The 11,265-nt window shown below is 36.9% G+C and overlaps 2 protein-coding genes across 4 annotated transcripts; both read right to left on the bottom strand.

The window, feature by feature from the left end:
* Positions 1 to 230: 230 nt before the first annotated feature.
* Positions 231 to 3,169, bottom strand: LOC114408958. 2 transcript variants are annotated; one of them, XM_028372193.1, is made up of 4 exons: positions 2,910 to 3,169; positions 2,678 to 2,792; positions 2,362 to 2,476; positions 231 to 1,076 (listed from the first exon to the last, which is right to left on the bottom strand). In XM_028372193.1, exons 1-4 carry the CDS (start codon positions 3,008 to 3,010, stop codon positions 613 to 615), a joined length of 795 nt encoding a protein of 264 aa, XP_028227994.1. In that variant the 5' UTR covers positions 3,011 to 3,169; the 3' UTR covers positions 231 to 612. The 2 variants fall into 2 exon arrangements, with proteins under 2 accessions (XP_028227994.1, XP_028227993.1); XM_028372192.1 differs by having other exon boundaries at positions 231 to 1,109; positions 2,910 to 3,168.
* A 4,500-nt stretch (positions 3,170 to 7,669) lies between these two features.
* LOC114408957 (putative clathrin assembly protein At2g25430) lies at positions 7,670 to 10,357 on the bottom strand. Of its 2 annotated transcripts, none has more exons than XM_028372189.1 (2): positions 10,135 to 10,357; positions 7,670 to 10,053 (listed from the first exon to the last, which is right to left on the bottom strand). In XM_028372189.1, exon 2 carries the CDS (start codon positions 10,003 to 10,005, stop codon positions 8,047 to 8,049), a length of 1,959 nt encoding a protein of 652 aa, XP_028227990.1. In that variant the 5' UTR covers positions 10,006 to 10,053; positions 10,135 to 10,357; the 3' UTR covers positions 7,670 to 8,046. The 2 variants fall into 2 exon arrangements, with proteins under 2 accessions (XP_028227990.1, XP_028227991.1); XM_028372190.1 differs by having other exon boundaries at positions 7,670 to 10,042.
* Positions 10,358 to 11,265: the final 908 nt, after the last annotated feature.

The raw sequence follows: 11,265 nt of genomic DNA, 5'->3' as shown, positions 1-11,265 counted from the left end.
AAAAATAGTACTAATTTTCTTTCTTAACAGTCACCAGATAATTCCACTGTCACTAGTCACTACATTGCATTCACAGGGGAAGCCATGTTCATCTAGTTGGTAAGACGTGAACATTGATATTGCACAAGTTACCTAACGTGGAAATGACGCATTTTACTACAGTAGAGGACCCACCATTTAAAGTGTCTGGTTTATGCAAAACCAATTTCGTTAGAAATCGAGCATGATAATTTATACAAAACCAAACACACTAACAAAACGTGAATAATTTACTCAAAACTAAACACATGCTAATCCACGGTTATACTTCTGATAGTAGTTGTTATTTACATAACCCATTAGTAGTAACACATGCCTAGGCTTTCCAAGAAGCATAGCAAATCACACACTAGAGATCACAGTTTTCTCAAAGTTAGTACACACTATCTTAGGCTTCAAGCAAAACATCTAAAATCTGCGTTCAGTTAATTGTACCGTTGTTGGTTGCATTCTCACATAATTGTCCTTGAAGCTCCAACTTTTTACCGTTCTGAGAGGTCCGAACAAATTAGATTGTTTCTAACTTCAGTTTCCTGAATCTGACCATTTTCAAAACTAGGGGTCGATGGTACATTAAGGGGGTCCTAACCTCAATGATAGATCACATTTTCTTGTGCATGGATTCTCAAAATCCCCATTAATAATGAATGATTGGGATCCCCCATTTGAAGAATTTTTTAAGTTATGGGCTAGTAGATTCCTAGCACCATCACCACCCACAAGGGCAGGTCCACCAGTGTGAGAAACAGATACATGTGATACTTTGAACCCATGATGATGTTGTGAATTGCCAAGTTGGATGTTGTTGTTGTTCCCATAGTACAGAGGATAAACTGAAAACAATTTTGGTGGCGGTTGGTGTTCCACGCATTGCTTTTTACTAGCTGAAGGTACATTCTCGGACACACATTGAGACCTTGTGTTATTATGATCCTTCGTATTTGCGGTATTATGCAACGTGCCATAAGAAAGTTTTGGAACCTCTTCAGTGCTGCGACTTAAGTAACATCGTTGGTTGTTGCGTTGACTCCTTGTGGCTTTTGTTAAGGAGCAACCCAAACTTAGAGCAGCTGAACCATATCAAACGAAGAAGGAAAAACACCATAGCATATATATGTATCAAACACTTCTCACCAATTAGTGCATTTTTAGATATTGGAAAGTGGAAAAATTTATACTTTCGTTAAATAAAATGTTTTGTTTTTATCCGTTTTCCGATGATTACTTATTTTAATATTTTAGAGCACTGCTAGACTACACGATTTTTTTTTTCGTACGACGTCTTCACAATGCATGTGTAAATCATGGTACACTGTTTTCTTACATGATTTCGTCCGAAAAAATCGTACCAACGGCATTTTCGTTCTCTTACATTTGATTCCCAGAAGAAGGTAGAAGAAAAGAAATTAGTATTTTTTGAGATGTCTTAGACAAGAGAAAATGAAAAGAAATAAAAGTAAAATTTAATCCGTTTATTTGACTGGATAAAAAAAAGAAAAACATATATTTATAAAATAATATAAAAACTCTAATAAATACACATATACAAAATAGGTTGAACTAAACAGCTCGGTCTGAACTTCTCTTATAAAACGTATGATTTCAATTTTAAGGCCAAATTAAACTCGGGCCGTTTTAGCCAATCCGATCCTGGCTCAATGGGGTTTTGGTATGCAAAAACCTGCCAATAGCTTTAAAAAAGTTAAATTCAAGTTTTTTTCCACCCAACCTTCTATAGTGCCCAACCTGCATTGAACCAACTGGGGTGTAGAGCAGCACATTTTACCACCTCTACATAAATGATACTAGTCCTTTTAATTTAATCTAAAAATGCTAGTCTTCCTCTTTTTCTACCATATTGGGAGAAAGACATTTTAAGACAGGACTCAAAAAACATAAACACTCTTTCCTCTCTAATCAGAAAACCAAGCAAGAAAAGTGCTTTTTCTATACTTTTCTTTTAAAGTTCCTTCTAATTCTATTCATACCAAACAAAGTGTTAAAAGAAAGCATTTTTTTACACTACTTAATTTTTATAGTACTACCTACCAAGTTCAATTTCACCCGTTGGTGCAGGAAAAGAAAAGATTTTCCTGCTCTATTTTTAGCATGAAATAATGGGTGCACGGAGATCGTAAAAACTGAAGACTGAAAACGTTTTTCTCCTTTTTATTTGTTAATTCTTGATATGAATGAACAAAAGTTGCAACCTTTGTTGTTATTTTTTTTCTCTTAAGTTGCTACTCCTTTGGTTAAATGAAACAAACTAAACAGAAATGGCGCAACTTGATATAATAAGAGTTGAGTAAAGTAAAATACTACCTTCGATGCAAGGGCGCAAATACTCTCCAGTTTCTGTATGCTCATCACGTCGAATTATTGTATCAATAGCATCATTTGTTCTTTCCAAAAGTGTTGTAAGGTCCATGTATTCAGCCTACCCAAAAAAACAAATTTATTATTTATTAAACACTAAAAAAGTTTTTTTTAATCCTCGTGATATTTCTCTTTCCACCTCCTCAAGAAATAAAATAACCCTCAAGTCATTTTTATTTTCCTTTTTTGTTTTGCAAACCATAAAATAAAATAGTTGAGTACACAAGCAAGCAAGCAAGAAACGAAGAAGAAGGAAGATTACCTCGGAATTGGCTTTAGAGTAAATAATTTCCTCTGCCCTGAGCACAACAACGGGTAGCTTCTCTTGGTACTCTTTGTTCTTCTTAGTAGAAGACCCATGTATCTCGTTGACAACCCTATTATTATTCAACAATAAAAAATAAAAAGATTAAAGTGAGAAACAAAAGGAAGAAGCTTTTTTTATTTAATTATTTTATTTCTGGGTGTGTGTGTTTTGGGGAGAGAGGGTTGACCTGAAAATTTCTTGAATGAGAGTTCCTCTGATGGGTTGGTGTATTTCACTGTGCCAAGCTCTTTTGACGCAATCGTAAGGTTTGGGACCTGGGCGGGGCATGATGGGCACTATGGGAGAGAAAGAGAAACAGAGTGCTCTGTTTCATGAAGAGAGACAAACCCCAAATGTGGCTCACATTATTATTAATTATTTGTGGGTGGGTAAGTAATAAGAAGGAAGTGTAACCTACAAATGTTTCTCAAGTGGGTTTCCAAACTTATTGGTAATTTGAGGATGTTGTTGCGTGATGATCTATAAATAAATATGTTTATAAACACTCAATAAGTCTAAATATGTCCTAATCTTATTTAATTCTTAAGATCCATTTCACTTAAATTTTTCTATTGGATAAAGTCTGTGCATAGAAATTAAAAAAAAAAAAAAAACGTAACTTAACTTGTACTCTAGATTTTGCTTTTTGTTAATTACTTCTCGACTTCCAAAATTGCTGAACACTGTCAGCAGTGAGCACAATGGGATACCATCAAATCTATTTTACCTTTTTTTTCTTCTTTTCTTTCAAGTACTATCACTCGTGAAGAAATTCAACAAATGGTAGTAACAAATATTCTTTAATATTGAATAAAAAATGCTTTTTTTAACATTGTTATTTGTTATCTTGAAATTAGTTGACAAATAAGTGTTTAATCTTCAATATTTCTTGAATATCACTCAATGGTTTAATTGATTTAAATAGTTTTATATTTCGTTTAATAAAAATATTTCAGTTAAAAATCATGTTAATAAAATATTAATCAAAAAAGTATTTATTAGTACTATTATCAGTTGGCTAAATTGTAGTGAAAAAAAACCAGTGGTTATGAAGAAAAGTTAAGGACTGGGGGAGATTGAAGAGTTTGGTTAGGATATGTACCCTACTAATCCACATGCTTGCTTCCCGTAGCCCCAAGAGTCTTTTTCTCCATTGGTCCCTTGTCTTCCTTTATCTCTAAAGTCATAACTATTTGACCTTTCATCAGATTATCACTGTCGGTGACCCCAAAGTAACCCCAACCTCTATCAACCAATAGATCAAAACGGCACAATGTCTACTTTTACTAATAAAAATTGCATCATGATTTTATTTTTTTCAAACCGCTTTTTATTTTCCATTATTTTGCAATTCATATTTAAAAAAAAATTATTTTCACTGTCTTTCAAATTTATCAAATAACCCAACCTCTCCCCCTCTAATTTCTCTCTTAACAAACAGGCTATAAGTAATCAAACTCAAAATTGATCAAGAAAAAAGAACTCTGATTCAGCTGGACAACATGCGGGACATGTCATTCAATCATAGTGTATGCAGAGTGATGATATTAGCAAGAAGCCACGTGTCGAACTCTCATGGGATGGGACATAATCATATAGCATCACGCGACACACTCGAAAGAACTCTTTAATAATCAACCTTGATTCCATTGGACGGCTGATATATGCCAAACACTCAAAATTACTATCTCACCAAGAAAATTTATTAGGGTTGGTTTAGTAGCAAAAACTGTAATGAGAATAAACAACAAAGGCAAATTTTCGAATTTATATTGTTCATAGTTACCTAATTAACCTTTTTAACTATAAATTTGGCAGAAGTTTTTGTGCGTTTTTCCCAAATAAATACTACTACTAGTTGAAAGTATTTAACTCGTAAAAGCAGGGATCCAGAGTTGTTCAATAATTATTACTGCTGCTTTTGCGTGCCATCCCAATATTTTTCTGTTCAATTCGAAGTGCACATGTTTTTCCTAAATTAAAAAAAAAAAAGGTTTTTCGAGACAATGCATTGTATTTTCTGCCTTTTAATTAAAAAAAAAAAAAACAAAGCAGAGTTATTCCTCTCCTAGCTAGGAGCCCACTACCAGTTTTAGCTAGGCCGCCATTCCGATTTTTAAAAGCCCACTGCTGTTACAGAAGTATATATATAAAAAAATATTCTTATTGGATAATAGGGTAGTTATAGACTTAATTTTAGGGGGAAAAAAATGAAAGGGGGGGGTATATTTATAAATTTAGGGAGGAGGTTTATTTAATATTTGCATAGACTTGAATTTACGCAAAGCCCAAACTCTTCTTGGTGTTCTCTATTACTGAAAGCCCATCCCTCGTAGCTTCAAGCGTGAGAAGTGCGATTCAACAAACCATTTCGTTTTCCTCTGGACCCAAAATAGAGAACCCTTTCCTAGAAGTAGAACAGATAAGGGTGGGACAGATGACCTAACAAAGAAAGTTGCAGTTGACCTTTCAATGCTTATCTATCATATCAACTTCATTTTCTAAATTCTTTCGGACCTTAGCAATTTCGACTCCATTTTGTGCTAAGTTCGCCCCTTACATCTTTTAAAACTTTCTTACAAAAATATCATGGAAATATGTCTGTTATGAAGACTTTCTGTTGTGTTATACGGGTCACATTACATATATACGTAAAACATTTTAATAATAGAGGAACTAAGTTGAACAAATTAAAAAAAAATAGAGGGACCAAAAAAATAATTTAACCTAAAATAAATATTATATATAGTATAAGTTATACATGCAAATAAGTGGAAGAAGAGAAACAAAAAAAATAATGAAACCCTATTTTTGTCACTTATTTGAGTTATAAGTAATAATTAAGGATAAATAACAATGTTGAAAATGCCTTGTTAAAGTTATAGCAAGTAGCCTCACGCCCTGACCACTATATAAAGGAAAAAGTAATGGCAACTAAATTAGTGTAGTTAGTAAGGAGTAAAGTCGTGTGTGTATTATAATTTTATAATTTAACAAAATGTAAAATACCATTTAATGACTTCAAGATATGAATATAAAGTTATTAAAATGTTAGTATTATTCTTTCTTAAAAAAAGAAACCAAAAGGTAGCCATGGAAAAGAAAAGCACGGGCAAGAAAGCATCGAGCGAGGTCAAGCTCTCGTTTTTAATTTATGTGGCCATGGGTGTAAAGGAAGGAAAACGGTGGGGTTATGATGCCAAAAGCTGAGTTTTCGCGAAACATCGAACTAGTGCTTTGCACAGTTTGTGCATTACAAGTATGATCTTTCCATTCAAAATGCTAAGTTATAAAATCGAAGCAGAAACTCCTTTTGGTTTCTTCGTTAGTGGGGCATGAATATCTTAATTTAATAGTGTTTGGCAACCGGTATCACCATTACCATTGTGTTTAAAGTCATCATAATAAAAAAGTTATATAAAATAAAGAGGGTATAACTGTAAACTTACTGGAAGAGTTCAATGCATGAGAATCCTATGTGTATGGTGGAAAAAGATATATTTATTTTCTCGGCTTCATCCACAGGCCGTCTTGTACAGATAATCAACGAAATCTAGTTGGGAAATGGGAACAACAAAAAAACAAACTAGACGGACAAGTCCATAAAACTGAGTTCTAAAACTAAAACCAAGCTTTCAGCCATTTTCTCAAATATTAGTTGCGATGCTAAATAATTTGGAAGATGAGATTCTCACTTTTCTAAACTATTTATTCCTTTCAATTTACTCTTTTTTATCTCTAAATTAATTTCACTATTTTTTAAAATTACCAATAATTAAAAGTAATCTTATATCATAAACTTTCTTGGTTTTTTATGAACTTGTATAAAAGAACTTGGGAAATCATAAGTTCAATTATGCTTCTTCCAAAATGCTTTAATATGATTTTTACCCATTATCTAGAGTTCTTGTGACATATTCAAACACAACTTCGTTTAACATTATCATCATGTCGACTCCAATGACTAATGAGAGCTGATACTTTTACTAAATCAATTTTACTAAATGGCTAAACTGTAATTTTAACCCTTTTTCATTCTTGATGAGTGATTGTGGTCCTCCTTTTTTTTCCCGCGATTTTGATTCTGTTTTAGAAAATCCACGATTTAATCCAATTCTCAACTATGCATAATTTATTTGTTTTATTTTAGTCTCATTTAACCCTAAATCTAACATATTAATTAAAGTATCATAAAAAATAATTTAATTAATTAAAATATAATAAAGAAATTAGTGTATGCAAAATTAAGGATGAAATCAAAATTGTGAATTTTATAAAATAATGGGACGAAAATTAAAATTTAATACTACTGTTGAATCATGAATTGTCACATAATATATGAGCATATAATTGAACGATCATATTACAGTAACAATTAATCTCAACTTTATGCATGAGTACATAAGCAGACAAACTATATATAGCAAAGAAAAGCCCCCCCACATGCCACAACGCCACGAGCTAACAAACACATAGGAAAGCTCTACTTTTTCTTAACCCAACCCAAAAGCTTGAAGAGAGAAACTATATTACTGTATCCAAAACACATGTATCGCCTACAGCTTACAATGACAGACGGTTTACCTGTCTTCACTCACCATTTAGACAATCTTCACCAAATAGTCGAAAATAATAGTTTCAAGATTCAAATTGAATAGTTGTTAACGATAGGAACTGAAGAGTATGGGACAACTATATTGTTAATGAAAAGACCCAATCATATAACTTGAATGCCATAAGAGATGTTGCTTGACATCCCTAGATAACATTAATGATGATGTAGTTAAATTCGGTGACCAAAGGTAAGACAAGGAAAAATAACCGGATTGAAAACTTACTTCCTATTCCTAATGTCAAACCCAGCAACTTACTAATACATCTAACTCCACCCTAAAGGAACCACTTCCCGAGTACCTATAGTAAAGTTTAAGAATAGGCAGTCAAGGCTGCTCCCACAAGATGGAAATATCATTTGGTATAACCAATAGTGTTCATCAGTACCAGCATTTAATAAAATTTACAGTAGTTAATCGTTTGTTTTTAAGGTGCAAGAATCACTTGGAAGTACAAAATCGGGAAGAAAATGCTAATATTACAAAATACAGAGAGATATCACAAATGAGTTACACATCTCCCAGCATCAAAACCCAACAAGAATTTGTCTCTTCAACCCAGTCTCCTTAGCAACCCCGTTGTACTAATGTGCAGATCTCAAGAATAAGATGACATCATTTGAAACCAAGCCAAACACTATGTCGTAGTAAAAAATAAACGAAACAACCTATAGATGTGACACAGAAAAGAAAAAAAAGGTGAAAGGGGTATCAGTAAGGAGTGTGATAATACCCGGTTGGAGGCCCCATTCCATTGACTGGGGGCATTCCATAAGGCATCATGGGCATAGGACCTCCGGCATAGTATCCAGCGCCATTCAGTTTGGCCAAGCTAGATTGACCTTGCATCCCATCCCTAGCATACTGATGCCACACCTGCTGCTCCTGCACAAGCAAGTGCTGCTTCTTCTCCATATCAGCCATTTGGACATAGGACGGTGGTGGAACACTCAGCGATGCGGCAAATGGATCCTGATTAACTGGCTGCACGGATCCATCCGGGGCGGGGAGAGCCAACACAGGGGTTGTAGTCTTCCCAGGTCCTGGCAATGCCACACTGCTTGCACTCCCTCCACTCAGTTGGGTAGTGCTGACATGCTGCCTCACCATTCCTTGATCATACATGCCAGTCAACAATAGAGGATCAAACCCACCACCTAAAGTTGCCTTCTGCTTTGACAAATTGCTAGCAGTCTCTACCAATGCCAATTCCCAATCAGCTTTCCCGGGCTCTGCAGCTGGGGTTTGCCAGGCTGAAGTCACTTCTGGCTGTCCATTTGATGGGAAGGCTTCCCATGATCCATTTACATTATTAGCAGGTGCACCAGCAAAGAGTGCCAAAGCCAATTTATTTCCCTGATCATCTGCAGTAACTGCATCGTCTCTCAGATTCACCAAATCCTCCGTAACCTGTGGCTGCGGCTTAGGCTCTGGCTCAGGCGGAGGAGGTGGGATATAATTCTCTGGTGGTGGCAGTGCCTTGATTTCATTCATATCCGGGGCCGGCTCCTCCTCTACCTTCTCCACCGGCGGAACCTCCTCTTTCCTCTCCGGACTCTTTGGCCTCTTGGCCCTATCCCTCACAAACTCCTCCAATGTCTCAAGCAACTTATTGGTAATCCTCTGAACCTCAGGGTACTCCGAGGACCTCGCCACACCGGTATCCTTACACCAATTGTAAAATGCAACCAACTCATCAATTTGTTTAGCCGCACTAGAATAAGCATCAAAAGCCTTCACACAATCAGCATAGTCCATATCAAAGAACTTATCAAGCAACACAGCCAAAACCTCACATATATCAGCATACAACTGAAAACTCTCCTTAACCACAGGATACAGCGCAATCAAAACCATCCTGCTATTCTTAGCCAACCCAGTAGGCCTACAAGCCAAAAACCGATCCAACAACTTCTGCAAATGTCCCATCTTCCCGAAAACCCTCTCTGGCGTCATATCCCTCAGCGGAGTCACACTCACAACCCTCTTCTCTTCCCCTCTCCCCACCGATTCACTCATGTCCCCATACGATCTCGTCTTCCTCATCCCATTCCCATAGCCGCCTTCCCCTCTAAATTCACCACCACCGCCGTACTCATACGGCGGTGACTGGAAATTGTCTCTTCCGCCAAATCTATCATCACTGCCGCCACCGCCAACACTACCCGCACCGCCACCATAGGAGGCGGCGGTGCTTTTTCTATCAAAGAGCATCAAGTCAAGCCTCTGATCTAGATACATAGCATAGGTCCTCACAAAAGCGGAGTGATCCCAGGAGCTGGAGTGAGCCTCATCTCTGAAATCAGACATGTTGAGGAGCCTGGTTCCCCTGCGGGTGGCGAAGAGGATTTCCTCCTGGAACAGCGGCGGGCCCTCGTTCATGAGCCTGTGCACGAGCATCAGCGCCTTGAGCGCCACAATCCAGTCGCGCGTCTTCCCCAAACGCTTGGACACGGCGGTGACACACGCGTGGACGTAGCCACGCGAGTGGGACATGAGGTTCAAGATCTCCCTTATGTACTTCTCGCTCGCGGGGTCGTCGTCATGGCTCGTCGCCTTCACAATCGCGACCTCCATCTCCGGCGCCATGTTGCTCGAAACCTTCGCTATCCCGATGCTTGTCTGGTCCTTCACCACCCCAATCGCCTTCCGGATCGTGGTCGGAGCCATCGCAAACCCCCCAACAACAACCTTATTCACTCACACACTAAACCCTAGCTGAATTAATCAACTAAATTTCAAAAAGAAGAAAACCGTTGAAATTCAACCGATAACAATTGAAAATTCCTCGGGGATTACCTGAGCTCCTAGATCCGCGCGAAAACGGGTATGGAGGGTCCGGTCGGTGCTAGATTATAGGTGCGGCGTATTCGGGGGAATGACCAATGGAGAGAAGGGTCAAAAAGCGTTAACCCTGTGATCTGTGTTTCAGATCTATGGCAATGAGAGAGAGAGAGAGAGAGGTGAAATAATAAAAAGGTGTTGTAATGTTAATAGCTACCGTCTACCGAAACTCTCTGTCTGAAGGGAGGGTGGGATTGGATGTGTCGCGGGTTTATTTTAGTGCAATACGACGCGTACGGGTTACGGTGACGTCGACGGGTTTTCTCCTTCTTGATAGCGATCTTCTTTCTGATCCTTGCTGTTGCGATGTGGACACGTGGAGACGGATGGTGCGGTGATGAGGTGGGGCCCGCTTGAAGTACACAAACTAAGTGTGATTTTTAATTCATTAAAGCATCTGTGTGATTGGAATTTTTGAACTTTCCCGAAGCCTCGAGCCAGAAGAAGGCGTCGTCGGTGGGAGAGTTAAAATTGAAATGCTTTGGATTCATGGAAAGCAACGAATTATTTGTCTTGTGTGTTTGCCTTTTCTGCTTATTTTTTCTCTTCCTTCCTTCTTTACCTTTTCTTCTTCTTCTTCTTCTTTCTTTTCTACTCCTTATTGGCGTTTAAGTGGGATGTTGTACTTCCATTTTCATTTGTTTATGTTGCCTTGATTGCCTTCTTTTACTTAAATAATATTAGTTTATGTTATCTTGATGCAAATGGCCTTTTAACGTGTTACACAATTACATGAAAAAAAAAATGGAAAGAAGTTACTTTTCTATTTTGTTAAGCGGGTTTATAAAGGATGATAAAATGAGAAAATAATGGAATTATATGTTTGGATTCTTCTGGATTTTAGGTCAAATTTCGTAATTATCATACATTAAATTACATACATCAATCATACCATAAATAATGGATTAATCAATCATATATTAGATCTAGATTTTTGTCAATCAATGCTTAAAATATGTTTAATGTGACAATCTATTCTGAATATGTGAATTGATCCCTAATTTGCCTCACTTAATTAATGGCATTCTCTTGTGTGTAGACTTATCCACAATAATAAAGTAGATATTGTTGAATTTGGAACAAGCT

This window comes from Glycine soja, chromosome 4 (genome assembly GCF_004193775.1).
Source record: "Glycine soja cultivar W05 chromosome 4, ASM419377v2, whole genome shotgun sequence".
In the NCBI taxonomy this organism is placed as follows: domain Eukaryota; kingdom Viridiplantae; phylum Streptophyta; class Magnoliopsida; order Fabales; family Fabaceae; genus Glycine; species Glycine soja.
Note: the sequence above shows the minus strand (reverse complement) of the source record. Positions and strands in the feature narration are given on the sequence as shown.

What these genes read in the sequence shown, in the direction of transcription:
- LOC114408957 (XM_028372189.1), bottom strand. Translation starts at nt 10,005, where the DNA reads ATGGCTCCGACCACGATCCGGAAGGCGATTGGGGTGGTGAAGGACCAG.
- LOC114408958 (XM_028372192.1), bottom strand. Translation starts at nt 3,010, where the DNA reads ATGCCCCGCCCAGGTCCCAAACCTTACGATTGCGTCAAAAGAGCTTGG. An exon ending in CTCATTCAAGAAATTTTCAG is followed by an intron (nt 2,793 to 2,909) that starts GTCAACCCTCTC and finishes GAATAATAATAG; the next exon opens with GGTTGTCAACGAGATACATG. An exon ending in TTTGCGCCCTTGCATCGAAG is followed by an intron (nt 1,110 to 2,361) that starts GTAGTATTTTAC and finishes GATATGGTTCAG; the next exon opens with CTGCTCTAAGTTTGGGTTGC.